General features: G+C 29.0%; 1 protein-coding gene and 1 long non-coding RNA gene across 3 annotated transcripts in view; one reads left to right on the top strand and one right to left on the bottom strand.

The window, feature by feature from the left end:
• Nucleotides 1-20,749, bottom strand: part of Cht6 (Chitinase 6) — a 172,882-nt gene that overhangs the window by 23,111 nt on the left and 129,022 nt on the right. For both annotated transcript variants that reach the window (XM_088262487.1, XM_088262486.1), the window contains exon 20: nt 6,304-6,706. In XM_088262487.1, coding sequence (XP_088118613.1) covers nt 6,304-6,706 — 403 coding nt within the window. The remainder of the gene's footprint in view (nt 1-6,303; nt 6,707-20,749) is intronic.
• On the top strand, nt 6,586-10,865 carry LOC148307994 (uncharacterized). The gene is made up of 2 exons (XR_015837752.1): nt 6,586-6,726; nt 10,644-10,865. It is a non-coding gene; the product is annotated as an uncharacterized LOC148307994 (long non-coding RNA).

Here is a 20,749-nt window from a genome sequence, read left to right as displayed (position 1 = left end):
CGGCTACCGTTCTGGAGGTCCCGGGTTCGATTCCCAGGGGGGGTCAAATAAATATAAGTGATTTTTTCACTCTAATATTTATTCAATATTACCCTGGACTGGTACCTGAAGCGGAGGGCTGATCACCTTTCCTTCATGTGTTTACGATCAAGATAACACTGCGTTTATATGATGCAGTGCCCTATGCACCATTGCGGTGCGGATGAAGGTTTGAACGAATGAAAAAAAAAATAAAGAGAAAAAAACGAAGGTAAAAAATAAAATAAAAATTTACCTTGCACACTTGTCAAAAATAATCGACAAATTCCGAATAAGATTCAATTTTTAGAAAAATGTTTTAAGGAATCCACATTTTATAAGTACTTATTTTCTTGATATTGTTATGATAGGCTTTCAAATTATAAGGAAAGAATGCAAAGCTGAGATAAGCATTATCGATAAAATTAAGAAAGGTTTGTTGAGATAGTTTGGGCATGTGAATCAAATGAGTGAAGAAAGAATAGTAAAAAAAAATATGAGGTGAATGTGGTTGGTAATAGTGGCAGAGGATGACCGAGGTAAACTCGGCATGATCAAGTATTTTAAATTCTTGAAAGCGGTCGAATCAGGAGTCATAATGACTTACGAGTGTGTATGAGGAGAGGCGACGATTGTTTTCGATTTACTATTTAAACTTTATTCCATTCTAGTGAAATCTAAATAACCTATCGACTGATGTTATCATTGGTTGAATGACACATTTTTCATCCTTAGGAGGATAAGCATGAAATTGTTCGTAAGCATTTACGAAATAATTGAAGAAAATGTATTGACTAATCATTCATTCTAGATTCATTCGACATTCGTTCGTTGACTTCGGTTAGTTGGAGTTATCACGAATGATCTGTTTAATTAGCGCCCGAGTTTTGTCATACACGTAAGCTGCAGCACTATTCGTGCATGGACGGAGATCTGGAGCACTGCTGAATCGAGATGTGTAACATATAACCAAAATACAATATCCATACATGCTACACGCCATTTTCTATTCGGCGCTTTGTTGTGATAATATACGGTAGCTCATCTCGACACAGGGCCGTAATAGTGTCGGTTCAACAATATAATGTCTTAATAAACTCCTCATTTAAAAAAAGTCAACTCCAAATTAGTGAAATCTAACAAACCATCCTAGGCATGTGTAATTTTACTAAAGGTGTTTTAACATAAGATGAAACATCTATCGATTTTTTTCTGTGTCAAAGAAGAAGAAATTAAAATCATCTCAGGGTATACGCATTTGGTTGGCTTAAGCGATCACTTAATTAAATTGTGTAACGTTCACCATTCTGCCCATTTTTAAACATCCATATATTGCATTAACTTTTTAAATTTATTTTTTTATTCGGAACTTATTAAATCTTGGATCCGTTGGTAATATTTCAAAAGAACTGGAAAAATGGCTGATTGTAGCTCTATCCGTTGAGAAACTAGTAAAATATTGTTATGTATGTGAAGCTTGCTTTATTTGAAATTTTGTGTAATTTTATTGAAACTACTCGATGTTTGATTGAAATATTCTTTAAATGTAAAACGCTGTTTATATTTGTACTCAATAATCATTTTCAATTTTTTACATACGTACTATACAAATTCACCGAAAAAACCAAGAAAATAGTCTAGATGATAGAGCACCTATTAGACATTAGAATGGAAAGACACAGGTGATTTATTTTTAACTGTGACTCCAATTTTACTTGCATGATTTATATAAGAAAGACGAGGTTAAAAGTCCTGCGCATTAAGTATCATTCCAGTATAGTTTTAAGTGAATATTACAGTGAAAAATCTTAGAAATCGATTTCGAGACATCCAATTCAGTGGTTAAAGCTCTTTGTTTCTTTTTTATTTATTGTGTAAAAAATACTATATTATTTGACTATCCTAGTTCTCTTCTGTGTGGCTCTTATTGTCCCTTCTCTTTCATGAACTAATAGAGATGCGTTGATCTAAGGCTATGGAAACCTATTTGTAATAACGGATGATATATTGTCCATAAAAAGAGATAATTACATTTCTTGATTACACTGAGAACAACGCGCTACGTTTATAATGATCTCTTCAAAAGGTTTTGCAACCTGTTATGCGTATTCATGCTCAATTTTTAGCGGTGTATTTTAGAAAAAAAACTATTATTAAAATATTTAAAAAAACATATCTTTAGTTATACGAACTTGTATTTGATTGAATAAGGATAATCGACAAACTTTATAAAATAAAATAACTTTATTTTAACCACTTTTTATCGGTACACATTTCCAACCGGCTTCGACAAAAACCTTGTCATTATTTTATTTTATAAAGTTTATAAAATGTGCCACAAAGTATTTGCGAAATCATTCAAGAGAGGATAATCGAATTTAAAATCTGCGTACCTATCACGTAATTACAACTCAATGAAACACCAAATGTACATTTTGTGGGGGGCTAAAGTGAAGTAAGAACTGTAAAATGTATTTATGAGACAAATGTAGCTAAAAATAGGAGCTAAGGAAGATTGAAGAAAACTTTACATGATCAAGTATATCATTTGATATTTAAAAAAAAAAACATTTGTATATTTCATACCACTGTGTAATAAAATAAAAGTCATTATGTGGTATTATACAAGTATTTTTTTTAATAATCAGCGTGTCATTCCATAAAGTTAATGCCGAATCAATAAATAATATAATTTGACATATATATTTATTATGTATATTTATGTATATTATCAAGTATATGGTCAGGAGTTGGAATATTCGGCGGATATTTAACTACCATAACGGCCATCTAACATTTGGAATATGAACTACCAGTTATTTGAGTTCAAAAAGTATAATGACATCCACAAATTAACAAATTATTAATTATATGTTTGACATTTATAAAATAGAATGCTTTATGCTTAAACAAAATTGGAAAATATTGAAAACTTACTTCCAAAATTCGTGTTGATCAAAAGCATAAACTATTTTTGACGACATTAAAATAACACATTTAATTTACGATGATTTAAATGTTTTACTTTAGTTATTATTTTCATGAGATATTTTGTATTAAGCCATATTAGGTATGGAAGTTCAAACGTAAGTTTTTTTTCTGGGTTAAATATCTGTACTGAATTATTCAAAGATTACTTTCGTGCAGCGAATCCATAATACGAAAATGTATTAAAAACACATTAGGCTAATAATGCAAACCATTGAAATAATGGAAAAACTCTTAAGATTTTTTAAATTTTCCAAGTTAGGTAAGACGTTTTTGGGTCACACTGTTTTGACACTTGTTACACAAAAAGCCATGGGAACTCCGGGTTGTGTCACGGAATAATGTACCTTGCGCCGACGTACCGAGAGAACGTTTTCTCACGACATCCATGTCCGCATACTTCGTAAGCTGTAGGTACTTTTGGACGTGAGAGGCAATTTTGCAATGGATGGCCCAAAAAAAACTACTTAGCATTTCAATGGTTGATTATTATGTAAAAAAAAAGTTTAAACATCTTGCAATTTACTCAGAAAAATAGAGAAGTTGACAGAGTCCCGACAGGTGTAATTTATTTGAGAGTACAGTAAACTTTTTTTTTTACATTTATTAGCTTTTAACATACTTATCAATTTTAATAAAAATTAAACACTTGAATAATCCACTTAATTGAGTTTTATTTTTATTTACGACTAGTTTTGAAAACGATAGTTGTTTTCATCTTCTGGTAGAAATTAAAATTTATTTTAATTTGTACCAGAAGATGAAAACAATTGTCGTTTTCAAAACTAGTCGTAAAAAAATAAAACTCAATTAAGTGGATTATTCAAGTATTTAATTTTGATTAAAATAATCATGTCATTCCACAAAGTTAATGCCGAATCAATAAATAATACTTATCAATTGTCTTGTATGAATATTTTAAAACGACTGTTTTACAAATTCAAGGAATTTATATTTTCAATATATTCAAAGTAATACTAATTAATTTACATACATTAAAAAATGATTTGTATGTTTGTAGTATATAATATACTTGATTTTTATTACAGGTCGAGGTGTAAGGTTATTTTACACTAATTACAACGTAACAACGTGAGAACGTGACATTAAAACCATCTTTATTTACAATTGGAGCGTTTATAATTCTTTTTCAAATAGATTGAATTTTTTGAGAAAGATTATCATGTTGAAGATACCCCGAGGCAACAAGGCACCCAATAATATTCTAATAACCAAATCAATGCCACCATATTTGTTTCTCATAGATGGTACATGCCCTGGGTAATCCCGTGATAGCTTGAGGTTTTAGAAGTTATGCGTTAGGGTGTTTTACCCAAAAATGTATCAAATATAGTTAAATTTTTCACCTCAAAAGCTTTTATCAATGCTAAGTGCGATATCTTACAGTGTAAGTATACTCCTCTAGGTCACGAGACAAGGAAAAATTCCCCATTGACTCATTTGAGACTGCCCTAACAGTTATCTTGAACTATCTTTGTCACTACCAGAGTTTTCGATGAGAATTTGTAACTAACGATGTAAAACTATTTTCTCGTGAGTTTTTACAACGAGAATATCCGGTTAGTGTTACAATTCACAAAATAGTGATATATAGAAAATGCCATAACTAAGCGAAACAATTGTCTAAAATTGATTTTTATGTGTTTTTTTAACAATAAAATACAACTTAGTAGACTAAAAAAATCAGCGTTCGATTCAACATTTAACACATAAATTAAAATGGAGTTCTACAAATTAAACGCCAAATCTATAAATAAATAAAAAAGTGATGAATAAAATTATGAAAAAATAAATTGATGTATCCCTTTTCTCCCTGCAAAATAAAAAGTTTTTGGACTCGTGTGTAATAATGCGTAGGTACATTTTTTTAGTACACAAAGCAATAATTTTGTAAGTACATATAATAACATTCAAGTTTAATTGCTTAGGTACTAGCGTATTGCCGTAAGGTCGGGGTTCAATTCTTGTTTCTTACACTGATCGTTAACTCTTCAAAGATCAATTAGTGTAGTGAAGAAGAAATTCACTGAATATAATATTAGGTTTGAGTATGAGTATAAGACTAGCTCACTAATTAGATGCCCATTACGGATTTGCGTCAGACGAGAATCTGCCTACACTGGTCACTTCTTTTCACTTTCCTATTTTAATTGTGAAAATTAAAACTAAATTAATAACATATTGATAACGTAAAAGTCCGTTAAAGAAATGTTTTTTGACGATGGTGTTTTCAATCGCATTTAAAGAATGACAACTGATAGGAATCGATAATATTTTGTTTCATATATATTTTTGTCATACCTATCCGCTGAAAAAATACCAGCGATAATCAGAGATCACACAAGCTTATGCTTTTCGCAAATATTTTTTCGTCTTAAAATAAGACCTTATTCGAGAAAACATACCGTGAAAAGTAATGAATGGTAAAAAATGTGTTTTTTTAATTATTTTAATTTTGACGTAATTTTTAAACCAGCTTATTAAAAACAGATACAAAATTCTTTTATTTTTATTTTCTACATACATAAAATTTAATCATATATTTTTTTAATATACGGTTTGACATTTTATGAAGAAACATTGCTTCATAAAAGAAAGTTAAAATATTTATTATTATTAATTATTAAGTACTGTAAATTAAAAAGTAACTTGAGAAATGTGTTAGAATGAATAACCAGTAGTACTCAGGTACTACTGGTTCATAATAATGTCTGTAATACTACCGTTCTCTTACAAACTTCTACCGTTCTTGTAAATTCTTAAATGATTATTCTACGAGCAATTTTCTTTACTTAGCGGAAACTCAACAAAATTATCTGCCCGGTATGTTAAACATTATAACATTTTAATCATAAAACTAAAACAATCGTGAAAATAAAACAAAAAGTAAAATCTAAAACGGACTTTTTAATTTTTAAATGTGTTTAAAGTATCCATATAATCCACTAGGAATGACGACGCCTAACGTGATTAATTTAAAGTAACTAACAAATATTTTCAAAAATGGTTATATCATTTTTTAAATGAAGTTTATACCACACATAAAAAAGAGAGGTTATGAATAATTGGTAGGTGTAGTTGTGCAGTCAATTGTGTAGACATGATAATAAGACCGGAAACATAATAAATAGCCCTTTATATGATTAAGATAATATCTGAAAACGTCATTTTCAGTAGGTATTGGCGGGAAAATATGCGGAGACAAGTGCCGCAGATAGAGGTGAACGTGACCATAGACTATGAACAGAGTAAAAATTCAAAAACCAGTTTACTTACAATTATTGCCGGCCCCACTCCTTTGGAACTTCCTCACGAATAATCTCGTTGGCCGAGGGGCTCGAGTAGAAACCTCAGCTTCAGTCGCGTTCGCAACGCTAGAGAGAGAAGATGGCGTCGTTCTCCTACGGTCGAACGGCGGACGCTTCCGCAGCGAGGAAAATCGGTTCCCGGGGGTGGTGGCAGATTCCGTAGTCGACCTATCGTTGGCCGGTGATTCCGTAGTCGACGTAGTGCTACGCCTGGATTGATCCGCCTTGAAGTTTACGCGGTTGGATGGCCTGCGCGGGAAAAAGTTCGGCCTGGCGGTAACGGAGGATTCCGTTTTCAAATTTTCTGCTCCTGGGGCGATTGTGTTGTCCGAAGATGGAACTTCTGTCACAGCTTGAGTAGTCGTTCGCACCTGGGAAAAAAGAAAATAAGGTATGAAAAAGTACTCTTTAAATATTAATATACGTACTTCATATCACATTTTTTACAATAAAATAAAAATAACAAATATAATTTATATTTGAAGCACTTACATTGCGATTTTCCATTTTATAATGAAAAAATCTTTGTTTTAAAATCACTATAAATCACTATAAAGATTTATAGTGATTTTAAAACAAAGTTACATTTTTATTATTAAAAATAAACGAAACATATTTTAAATTTAATGATTTAAAAAAAGTACCTTAATATTAACAATCAATTTTAATTTCACTTTTTTATTTCATAAATGTATTATTTTTAAATTCTCATCCTCTATCATACAATTTAAATACATGTTTTTCTCATTCCATCCTTACGCATAAAAAACAGATCGTGATAGGTAAAAATAATTAGATAAATGATGACTTATAGAAGAAAAATGTAAGCCTTTACTATAAAATAATGGAAGCAATTATTATGCAAGAATATTACAAATACCAGACTAAGAAATTTGCATAATTTTCCCGATACTAATAAAGTTTATAGCCCGAAAAGTCAGATTCTATTTCAGATATTGTAACATAAAATGTCAGGCGTACAATCTAAGTTATTTTCAATATATTATTGACATAACATTTAACATGATAATATCAATGGATGTTCTAAATTACCATACACAAGTAGGTTGAGTCATAATGTAATATTTCACGGTGTGTAATGTAATTCTATGGAAATGAGATGTAATACATATGTGCAAGTGTGTGGGACATTTTACATACAGGCGTCATCGAGTAATTTTAAAATATTAGCACTTAGAATTTATATTATTTATAATTTCGCAAACTGTTATAACGTAACCAGTAACAACATCTCACACATGTCCTAAAATGGCGCCCGATCAGTAAACAAAGTCCGGTTTTTTATATTGATAGTGAAAGCGAAGATTCGAATAATAAATTAATGTCGTCAGCGATGGATGAGGCACAAAAGAACGTTATATCACAATCATTCTATAGAATTATATATTTATATACTCCTCCATTAATCATTTGTTACAAAACATCTCTCAGACATAAAGATGCATCGTTTAAATAAATATACTCACAAAAACCTTTAATCGTTTTTTTGTTTGTTTTTATTTTACCCTCTAGTGTTTTATTGTAACTTATAATAATTTGTTTACTTATTTATTTAGGGATTTGGCGTTTAATTTGTAGAACTCCATTTAAATTAATGTATTAATTTAAAATCAAACACAGATTTTTTGAGTCTACTAAGTTGTAGTTTATTAACAAAAACACTTGTCCCAATATTATTTTTTATGTGGTTTTGTTAATAAAATACAACTTAGCAGACTCAAAAAATCTGTGTTTGATTTAAAATTAATACATATAATAATTTGCTTCATTAAGTCTACTGTACAACAGTCTATCTTCGTAATGTGGTGTAAATGCCGTGTAAGAGGTCCCAGGTTCGATTCCCAGGGCGGTTAAAATAAAAAAGTATTTATTTACTCTTTTTTAAATATTATTTAAGTACTGTAAAAAATATTTAAAACCACCTTGTCACCTTGCCTTCACATAATAAATAATCAAAATAATTTTGTATTAATTTAAAGCTGTGCCCTTTCCACCACTGGGTATGGAAAAGGGATAGAAAAAGAAAAAGAAGCACACAATATAATTTTATAGTTGGTTTTATTCAGTTTTATGGCTTTCGTGAGATTTTGTTCTTAGACCATCTAATTAAAAATATTCATATATTTAACATTGAAAAATATAATATGGAATGGTGAATGTTATACAGTCTGTAAAGAGATTATTGAAACTAATCAATTATGGGTCGTAAACCTTGTAAATGTTTTAATATTTTTATCTTAGTAACACCTTCTTTTCTGTCAGGATATCAATGACAATCTTTTAAACATATGTATAAGTATTAGTTTTATATACATATATCGATATCTACCGAAAAAAATACTATTTAGTCATTCTTTTCAGAATATTATTCATACGATATTTTTCTGGATAGTATCAAGTTACAATAATACTAACATTTTAACGAATTTATAGTACCTATCAATAAAATAAAATATAAATTTAACTTGATATATATATTACTCTTTCTTAACATCTATTGTGACGTATTCCGATGTATGCCGCATCATTATCAAACACCGTAATACGGTATTGGATAATGCATAAAAAATATATCACGATTGATTTGTACGGATATTTACCGAGGAATTTTTTAATTAAAGATAGATTGAAATTATTGCAATGTGACTACCGAATACAAAAATAATATTATATCGCCTTTTTTATACTTCAATTTTAAATTTTATCTATGGTAAAAATAGTAGACAATGTCTTTAGCAACATCTAAAATATTTGTATAAAAACATGTACCAACATAGTTATGTAAATTAATACGACCTCACTAGGGTATGCTGTGCCAAGGTCAATATGCCAATATATAGATACAATATATTGATTTCATTGTAACATTACATTGTAGCTATCAGTTTTTTTGTAAGTTTTCGATTGAAAATTACAAAAGAAAAACCATAACTAACATATAATTATGAGGCCCGAAAATACAGGGAATTAATTAATACTTTACTTTTCAAAAATAAGCATTTTAACATTATTTTTCTAGTATTCTGAAAAAAAAAAGTATTTAAAGCATGGAGGTATTGAATAAAAGTTATTAAAAATTAATTTGAACATATTAAAAACAGTCAAACATTAAAAAACAGTCATTGTAATATAAATTTTTAAACTTTTAGAATGCGTATCACGTTTTTTCACATTTTCTAATATTAAAACGATATTTTTCATCTAACATTGGTCATAAATCGATAAAAGTAAAATAAATATTAAATATTTTCACTAATAATATAAACCATCGGTAAAATAACGTCTCTTTAAACCGAATTGAATGCAAAGAAAAATCATCCCATTTTGAAAATTTATTTAATCAATTATGTATATTGAAAGGGAAAAAGAATATACGAAATGGCGTCTTTCTGTTTTAAAAACGTCTCCAAGCACAAAAGATCGTTGCTAAAGTATTTTTATACAAAAGCTGTATTATTATATTCCATAAAAGAGTAGACTTGTCTCCGTTCTCACAAGAATACCAGACCAATCAACCTTGGAGAGTATAAATGGCTGACATGTTCATCTGCAAGGAAAGAAAAATGCGAACGATTCTTGGTGAATGGGATAGTTCGAAGCGTAAAAACTCCGATGCCGTTCTTTTATTTTTAATGAAAATAATTCTTGAATTTTTATGATGTATTATATTAATTATTTAAGCATTGGTGTAGTAAATGTGATTCACATAAACAAGGGAAATATTTGAGGAAAAAAATATTCTTCGCAAATGTACGTAGGCACATATGTTTACGTATACAATGCTTACAAGTTAAAATTTGGGTAAACTTTAAAGACTAAGCAATTGATAATTTTAATTCAATTCTAGAACCACTTAATTTTTAATATAATAAGTAAATAAGATTTTTTGTTAAGTATATAGTTTTAAGTAACTCTTGAGAAAGAAACTGTTTGCTTTAAAACCAGTTAACTTTATAATTAAATTATAATAAGTCGTTCAAAGTTATTCAAAATGATATTTATTTTAAAAGTTATACCTGTATTTTTTTCATTAATTGATTCAGCAGTCAATTTGTGGTAATATCTATCCATTTTAAATTTAAATTTTCTTGGTAAATACCACTGAAATAGTGATATTTACCAAGTAAACTTAATATTAAAAATAATATACATATTTTGTTTTATTCCTAAACAAATTCTCTATTCATTCATTTACATATATTTTTTCAAATATAACAAAGTAATATTTACAAATTAAAAGAAAAAACTGATTGATTTTGTAAATTAATACATTTTTTTTTATTTCAGATCAAGACCGGTTGGCAAACTTACAACGAAAGAAGAAAACAGCAAAACAATTTATTTAAAAAAATGTATTTAAAAAAATTAAATGTCACAATGGTGGGCGTGTTGAATGTGTAATTATTTTAACGTATCCCAAAAATAATCAATAATTCAAATGTCTAAAAATCTAACAAATATCCTTTTTACATCTTTATTTCATTAAAAACATCTATAAAATTCACCCTATCTTATTTTTTTCATATATAAATTATTATTCGTGGGTTTTTAATTAGATGGATTACTCTGACGCGTGTGTTCAAGGTTAAGAGGTACCATTAAATCGATTCCTCCAACAATTATATGTAAATTATTCAGTATAACGTTGGGTAGAGGCTCTCGTTTTCATTTCAGAATAGGTGTTTGGCTATGCGCATACGAAAGAGGTACCCGTTGGTTCCGCGCAGTAGAAATCTCAAAGGTTATGAAACAAACCAGGTGTATTATGTACATAATCATGCATATAATTGACGAAACAACCGGTGGGTGGGTATAAAGCTATGCATTTTCCTTGTGGTGAGAAGCCTACCATAAAGAATGTCTCAATTTCAGCACAGCACAGCCTTCAACCCAAAGTTCAACATTTCCTATGCACGCAAGGTTGTAAATTCGGTTTGAGCAAATTGTGGTATTTTTTAAAATTATTTATCTTCAAATATTGCCGATGTAATTTTTGATAAGGTTCCCATACTTGAATTTGCTGTTTAAGCTGGGATAAAAATATAATATTTTCTTTGGAAATATAAGCAGAAGAAGACCTCGGAAAACTTTCAATTACTTCATATACTTGAAATTGGATAAGTCAGGAGTCGAAATAATCGGAGAGTATGTGTGAAGAGATGCGTGCAAAGGAGATGCAAGAATATATGTAAGAGGACATATTATATTATTTATTGATTCGGCGTTAACTTTGTGGAATGACATGATTATTTTAATAAAAATTAAACATTGAATAATCCACTTAATTGAGCTTTATTTTTATTTACGACTAGTTTCAAAAACGACAGTTGTTTTCATCTTCTGATACAAATTAAAACATTTTTAATTTGTACCAGAAGATGAAAACAATTGTCGTTTTCGAAACTAGTCGTAAATAAAAATAAAACTCAATTAAGTGGATTATTCAAGTATTTAATTTTTATTAAAATAGGACATATTATTCTTATCACCATTAATCCTGTTTCCTCCAAATCTTTTTCGGGGAAAGAAATCAATACACACAATTGTATTTTAACGGGCATTTACTGTACTACTTTCACACACACGAGTACGTATATCTTATACCATAAACTCTACATATAGTATATTTAAAAACAATATTATTCAGCACTCATAAAAGTGTATACTCGTATTTTTTTATGTCATATATTCGTATATATTTTTCAAAATTATTTCATAATTCAAAATCCATTTCAAAATCTCTTCTTCATATCAAAAAAAGTTTAACATGTTCATTGTGTTTCGAAAACATTAAAAACAATCCATATTATTTTTATAATATATTGGGGCGTTGAAAAAATAAAAATTGAGATCTTGCTATTTATACATGTTGTTCTAGGTACAAAAACATGAATTAATTCGTTTCTCGCTGTCGATTTTAGAAAAAAATACAATAATTTATTATTCAGGTATTTAAATTTTAAATTCATATAGTCATCCGATTCAAAATATTATGAATTAACCGGCATATATTATAAACAACTTCGTTTTCATATATTATTTAAGTACGTATTTTTTCAGCCAGTCAGTCGATCAATGTGTTAATGGAATTTCTATATCAATAAAATTAATTTATTAACCGGACTCTAAAACTTCTTATGATATTTTTTATTGTTACGAATAAATTATCATTAATTATGTAAATAACACACCATAAACAATTCAAAAATTCATCTTACTTTACATATTAAGTTAATAAAATGAATTTAAAAACTAGTTTTGTAGGTTGCTTCGCAGATATATTAATTACGACTTAAAAGAAGCGATTCCACCGAAAGTGATACTTTTATTACAAATCTGATATTATTTATGAGATATTTAACTTTTAGATACATTTCAATGTCGTGTATTAAATTTTAAAAGTGATTTTATAAACCATTAATTTTTTTAACATTCCTTGTTATTATAACGGATTAATTCTTATGAGAATTTCGTTATTGGTAATATTTTGCTATCGTCCGCCTCCGTAGTGTGATGGTCAGCACGCTCGGCTACCGTACTGGAGGTCCCGGGTTCGATTCCCAAAGAGGGGTAAAATAAATATACGTGATTTTTTCACTCTAATATTTTTTCAATATTACCCTGGACTGGTACTTAAAGCGGATGGCTGACCACCTTTCCTTCGTGTTAACGATCAAGATAAAACAGTGTTATTATATGATGCCGTGCCCTATGCACCATTGGGTTGCAGATAAGGGTTTGAAGAAGAAGTATTTCGTAATAGAGTAAACAATATTCTTCTTCTATTCGTTTTCTAACCCCCTATCAGCACCCAATGGTGCATAGGGCACTGCATCGTATCGACGCAGTATTACCATGAAATTTAATTGCATAAAAGCAGGGTGAGCAGTCTTACGCTTCTTGTGCCAAAGCAGAGTTATTTTGAATATAAAAATCGAAAACATTTTGAAAAAAAAAAGATAATATTTCAACGTTACAAACATTTGTCAAATTGAAATTACATGTGTATTTATGTGTACGAAGATATCAATTTTATAAATTCAAATACACAAAAATAAACTAGAATTAGTCATTTTAAGGTTTAAATCTTTAAATATTAATGGATGATAAACGGAACAGATAATAATGATAAAATTTTTAATATAATGGCAATGAATATTATAATGGCATCAAATAATTCACATAGATACCATACATTAAAAGGAGAACCATCTTGCAGTAGAGTGAGGATCGAGTCTCAAACCTTTGAAATTTCCATGACACTACCAGGAGACCATAACCAACTATTGGTAATATTTTTAGTTTTGAATTCGTGGAATATAATAAGCAAGCAATTGATGCAAAAAAAAATAATTTTTGCGTTGCTAAAAAATATTTTGTGTCACTCCGAATATTGTTAACGACCCGTTAACTAAAAGACCTCCGTAGTGTAATGTCCGCCTCCGTAGTGTAATGGTCAGCACGCTCGGCTACCGTTCTGGAGGTCCCGGGTTCGATTCCCAAGGGGGGTAAAATAAATATAAGTGATTTTTTCACTGTCATATTTATTCAATATTACCCTGGACTGGTACCTGAAGCGGAGGGCTGATCACCTTTCCTTCATGTGTAAACCATCAAGATGACACTGCGTTTATATGACGCAGTGCCCTATGCACCATTGGGGTGCGGATAAGGGTTTTATTATTTATTATTTAACTAAAAGAGCATCCATAAAAGTTTAACAAATATTTGTTTTGATAGTATAAATAAATCGGCAATAATAATAATATTGCCGGTTTAATCGAGTTTTCAGTTAAATCAAGGTTTAATGAGGACTTTTAAAAGTTAAATTTTTCTAGGTAAATACCAATATCATTATATTTACGAAGTAAAATTGAAATTAAAAAGGGTAGATATTATCAGAAAGTGACTGCCTATTCAATAAATAAAATAAGGACTTTTCTAGAATAAATGGCATTAACTGAACAATTTAAAATCATAAGCTATGAAAGGTACCGAATTTTCCCAGAAATATCGTAATATTAGAATATTGTCACATTGGCAATGAGCTTAAATGTTTTTTTAAAAGGTTTTTTCTTTATATAAAATACAAAATAAAATTATGCTAGGCTAATCATTTTAACAAAAATTATTGACTGGCTTCCTCGACTCTGTTCAACGTTGCCATCATTACTGGTATTCTTACAAAATGATCATCTAACTAATGATCATCTTGATTTATGATTACCGTAGACAGACTTTTGACACAGTTACACAACTAAGATAATAATGGAATAAATAAATGGGAATATTTTTTAAGAATATTTCGGTTTTTGTACACTCAAAGCAATATATTTATATACACAGCTTTTAACAAATGTTTTTAACTATGAAAGGTAAAAATATATTAATAAAAAAAAACGCGAAATTAACCACGATTTCATTAATGTTTCATACATTTTTAATATTTGCATTGCTTCTTCAAACCAAACTCAATGGTGCATAGGGCACTGCATAATATAAACGCAGTTTTATCTTGATCTTTGAAAGAAAGGTGACCAGCCCTCCGCTTACGAGGTACGAGTTCAGGGTAATATTGAATAAATATTGCAATGAAAAAAATTATTTTATAACCGACATGCACTGCCTAGCAAGCATTATAAAATTAAATATATTAGAAATGTGTGTTTTTTGTAATTTTTAATTTTTATTTAAATACGCTCAGCCACAGGAACGTGTGGCAGTGTACAGCTAGTATCCAAATAAATAAATAAAACATTAACTACGTGCTTTTACTACCTTAGTGATATCGACATTTCATGGTAATATTGTAGGTTTATTTGTATTCATTGTCTATGTAGGTACTAAGGTAATTAGTAGATAAAATGGCATCAGTAAAAAACGCGTCACAAATATCGTATTGGTCATTACAACTAATTTGTCGGATCATTCATAAATCGTCAACCAGACCGAATAGAGTTGGGAAATACACATAATTAAGGTATATTATAATACTGGTACACCAAATTTGTAGTAAAGCAGACGAAATTGGTATGAAATCGAACTATTGTTCGCCGTTCGCGACAAAAAACATCCTTTCACATAGTTTAAAGAAGCATTCAGCAATATACAAAAAATGGTTTCTAAAATAATTAAATCGTATTTTTTATAAAATTGGAATAATAACGTCTGCAATAAAATCAGAATAGCATTTTTTTTACCAAAATACCAGTTCACAATGGAGTGCTTCTGTCAAACTCTGATGTACGGAAGCGAAACGTGGAATTGGCAAAAGAAGGATGAATGCAAAGTGAGTGTCTTTGAAATGCGATCTCTTAACTGTATGGCAAAATTCAAAATGACGATATTAGAAAATAATATAAGGCTGAGTAACGGATGATTGAAAAAAATAAGAAAAGATCTTTTGGAAAAAAGTTTGGACATATAGAACGAATGGATGATGAGAGAATGATAAGAGTACCAGTACATATGGCAAATATGAATGGGAGAACAAAACGAAGATGACTAAGAAAGACTAAGTACGACCAAATCAATCAGAACCTAGAGCGAGCTAGAAGTGTGTGTTAGGACAGATGAGTGTGGAGTTCCATCCTCTCTGCCTACCCCTACAAAAAAACTACTTGATGGTAGTAGTAGAAGTTGTAGTAGTAAGTTTTGAAAAACTGGTCGTCTCGAATGTGTACGTAAACGGAGGGCATATACATATAACTAGAAGTAGAGGAAGCTAGAAGTGTGTGTCAGGGTAGATAAGGATGGAATTTCATCCTCTCTACCTATTACTGCAGAGAAATGGCGTGATTATAGTATTTAGTAGTAGTACATACATTTAAAAAATTTAATAAAATTAATATAAAAAAAAAACCTTTTTGTATTAAGGATTTTGGCTACATTTAAATAAATTAATTTGCTTAAGAATATTGTACGAGATAATGTACGTTATAAATGTATTTTTTTAAAGGTAAGACTTTCTTCTTCACATAATTTTGATACTCTATTATGATGATTATTAAGAAAAGTTAAAGTCATGTTATGAAATTGACATGTTAATTAGCGCAAAACAACCTACGAATTCATTAATTTTGACAAGAATATCCAGTACATGAATACAATGTATGTCTCAATAACACACTCAATAAGTAGAGTCCAATTATTTCTTTGCAATATCCGTTGCAAAATTCAGTAGGTTCATATTCATAGACACATATATTAATAACAATCGTAGGTAGTTACACAAATGAACATTCGGTGTCTAGCTCATTAATATCTTAATACATAAAAAGCGGTGGTCCTTGATGTCCCACGTGCATCATCAGAGCCTTATTAGGTAACTAAAGCCGGTATTTGAAGGTGACATTCGAGATTAGTTATCAAAAAAGGATAACTTTACTTTGTATTCGTTAAGAGGATCGGTATTACAAGAATGCAGCTGTGGGTATAAAAAGATATGACCTAACCGGTGGAGCTGATGAATCATCGTTTATAATAATATGCATTACCCGATCCTTACCATTTGAGTATTATTATTTATATAAAGATACATTCTAATGAAGAATGAATTAATTTTTGGTAATTTGTTTGTATGCACAGTAAAACCTCGATATAACGGACCTCTATTTAACGTACTTCAGTATATATCGCTCACTCCTTTCAAGAACGTCATAAATCAAAAATCGTAAATTTTCAGTTGTGCATGTTTTCGGAATGTCCAGAAAATGTCCTATATCCCAGCAAAAGCGGCATATTTTAAACTTAATATTTACCAGCTACAGGGCAGAAAGTATTGTTTTTGCATTTTGAAGAAAAGGAATTGTATAATAATTTTTTTAAATATACTAAATATTTTTAAATGGAGAAAAAACCTTCAGGTTTTAACTAAAAAGTTCTGTTGCACAGTAAAAAGTTCAGTTAGTGGCTTGATATTTATTTTTAATACATTGTATTATATTTTTTAACTTTAAAAACGTTCTCCTGAAAAATCAAGTATTTTGATTTATGACGTTCTTGAAAGGAGTGAGCGATATATATATATATATATATATATATATATATATATATATATATATATATATATATATATATATATATATATATATATATATATATATATATATATATATATATATATATATATATATATATATATATATATATATATATATATATATATATATATATATATATATATATATATATATATATATATAAATAAATATAAATAAACATATATGTATAAACATACATTTACATGTATACGTGTATGTACTATAAAGCGTAAGTACTCATTGTAATGCACGTTTTATAAACAGGTACATAGTGGGTATTCCAAGTAAACATTGGAAGTATAATGTCAGATATTTCGGCAAGTTCATTGCCATACTTAGAATGTCATCTTCGCGTGCCCCGAACCACCTCCGAGGAAACGTGAGCGGAATTAATATGATGTTCATAAAAATATTACGTGCGTGATGTTCTAACATAGATATCATAAATATCTTGAATTCGAGATCTAAGAGATGACGTCCACGAATCTGAAGTGATGCTAGGAATATCAAATTTAGTTAAAGCATTTTTTAAATCTGCTGTCTTATGGTGGGGACTGACAGGAGTCGTTTCGTCGTAACGTAACACGTTACGATGCGAGCATTCGTATAGCGAGCCGAGCCCGTTCCGAGTACTCCATCCGATGTTCGAATGCTCGCCGCGAATGTTACATTGCGACGAAATGTTTCGGTCAGTCCCCACCATTATGTAAAATAAACCCGAAAGTATACTTTTTTTATGCCGGTAATTACCGTTAAACTAATATCAATATTACATTTTTTATGATTTTCTAGCAATACCATTTCCCACAACAACAACAAAAAGTATAAATATTGAAAAATATATTTATAATTTTTTTAACTCCTCACCTTTCAATATTTTTTTTGTTTTTAAGCTATATATTTATTTTTTCAACATAAAACCCGTGTTTTAAAAAATGATCAATTACGTTTAATGTTACCTGGGTTTTATGAAAATTGCATCCCCGCATTAGATAAATTAAAATGGTATCCCCAATTTATGAAAAGAACAAGAACGCTAGAAAGAATTCGATTCTTCTGTTAAGAAATCATTCAAAGAGAAAAAGTGGGAAAATATTAAATATGTATCGTTTGTTTCTTTCTGAATCTTCGTTTTAACCTTAGATATTAAATTTTGATATTACTTAACCATAAATGAGTGACTGTTTACTTTTTTATAGGTCAGTTTGATGAATCACGAACTTGTTATTGTAAATTACTATAAACTACGAAGAACTGATAGATGACTAGATCATTTCGATATGTTTATGCAATATTTAAGCGTCCAGAATCATAACTATGTAAATGGTTTCAACACAGAAAAAAGTCAAATTTCTTCTGAAATTAATCAACAAAAAGTTTTCAATACTTTTTTAAACCAAAAAAAAAATATTGTGATAAGTTTATTTATTTATTTAAACATCTTGTATAGAATATATTTGCATTGGCGGGGTTATTGTTTAAAAACAATATATTCCAACAATTCAAAAAGTTTAAGCCTAATACAGCCGTTTGTAACTATAGGGCAGATAGTTCTTATGCAAAAATAAAAGTTTAAACAAAAATAACAATTTTACTTTGAAAAGAATTTTTAAATGTGCTTTTACAGGAATTTCATAATCATATTTATATTTTGATTTATCATTGATAAACATCATTTGGTACGGGTCTGAAATTAGATGAATATTTTATATTTATTTCTCTCTTTTTTTCGTTTATTTATAATGTGAAGCATTGAAAATAAATATAAAATTAAATAAAAAATAAAATGGTTCCAAAAAAAGGGCATACATGTACACGTATCTTTCAAAAATGGTGAATGGTACCCAAATGTACAAAGTATTCACTTAAGCCAGCCGAATGCTAAATTACTAGCCCTGGGATGCTCAAACATTCATCGTCTTTCTCATCGTCATCTATAATGAATAAAAATTAACTAGTAAACCGACAATATGATCAGAATGACGTCATATCAGTGATTCATTATTTTATAAAGGATGAACTTTTACTTTTATTAGTAAGAAAATAATTGCAGAAATAACACTAATATTTTTTTTAATACAAGATAATAATTGTTATTTATTCTACCATTATATTACGCCTACGAGATGGGCCTGTATTTATTTCTCACGAATTAGAACATCTTAGAATGGACTTTATTGTATAACTGAATAAGTATCTACTACTCGTATCTACACACCTTTATTAATATTATACATGCAAGTTATTTATATTGCAAAACACCATCTCTGATCCTCCTTTCGATGTAATATTGTAACTTGAGATTGAAGATGGGAATTTAATTACCGCTTACGTCCATCTTCACTGCGAATCGTGATTTAAGTAAGTGATAAATTACAATATATTGTTATAAAACAAGCTAACGATAAACCATAACACTTAATGGATTAAACGTTAAAATTGATTTTCAAAAACGTTTTAATTTTTCAACCGTTCTTTTTTTAAGTAACATTTTTGATAGCCTAGAAAACATACTAAGTAAGAACCGTTTTGAGGGATAATCGTAATGTTTTTAATGTGTTTATATAAAAAAATTTAAAGGTTCAATGAATATTTTTTATGCAAATAATACGTTGATTGCTACTTGTCCTTTTATTTAAAAAAATAGAGTATAACTAAAACAAACTTAATAATACGCATGTAAAAATTTCAATATGTATTATATGTTAGGTACTCAATACTGTAAAAAAAATAGTTGTCGGCTCACTTTCTGCACCCTTATATCCATTTTTTGGTGTTGTAATTTAATATTTTAAAAAACATGTAGTAACATGAAACGTTCTACTGAAAAAGTATTTTCAGTAGAATAATAAAGTAGGGAAGGCCGTGGTCAAATGGGACGATTGTATCAAAAGATTTATCTCGAAGTGAAAAATAAAAACAATAAATATTTTGGGTATAAGTATAAATTACAGAATAAATGTAAAGATTAAATGCTATAATTTACACATAAATTGTTTTTCAAGTCTAATTGAAATTTTTAAATATAACAATTTATTTATTTAAAAAATATGATTACTGTTTGAGTGATACTGTTTTATATTTTATAGGTCAGTTTTGTGAATCATACTTGTTATAGTAAATTATACACATTGTATTGTTTGAGTATTACATTAGATTGAGAGATGACTGTTTTATTACGGTATCCTGATGCAATATGTAGGTATACAAGAATCACAAATATAAATATTAAAATTGAGAGAATATCATTTATTTTATTTAATACTTTGAAAGAATGTTCTCCGATTACGGCTAGTTTAAAACAAAGTACAAGTAAAATTTTATTTCGGTAATAACATTTAATAAAATGAA

The sequence above is a fragment of the Brachycentrus maculatus genome, unplaced genomic scaffold, assembly GCF_059751285.1.
Source record: "Brachycentrus maculatus isolate JH-2025_06_01 unplaced genomic scaffold, ASM5975128v1 h1tg000180l, whole genome shotgun sequence".
Lineage (NCBI taxonomy): Eukaryota > Metazoa > Arthropoda > Insecta > Trichoptera > Brachycentridae > Brachycentrus > Brachycentrus maculatus.
Note: the sequence above shows the minus strand (reverse complement) of the source record. Positions and strands in the feature narration are given on the sequence as shown.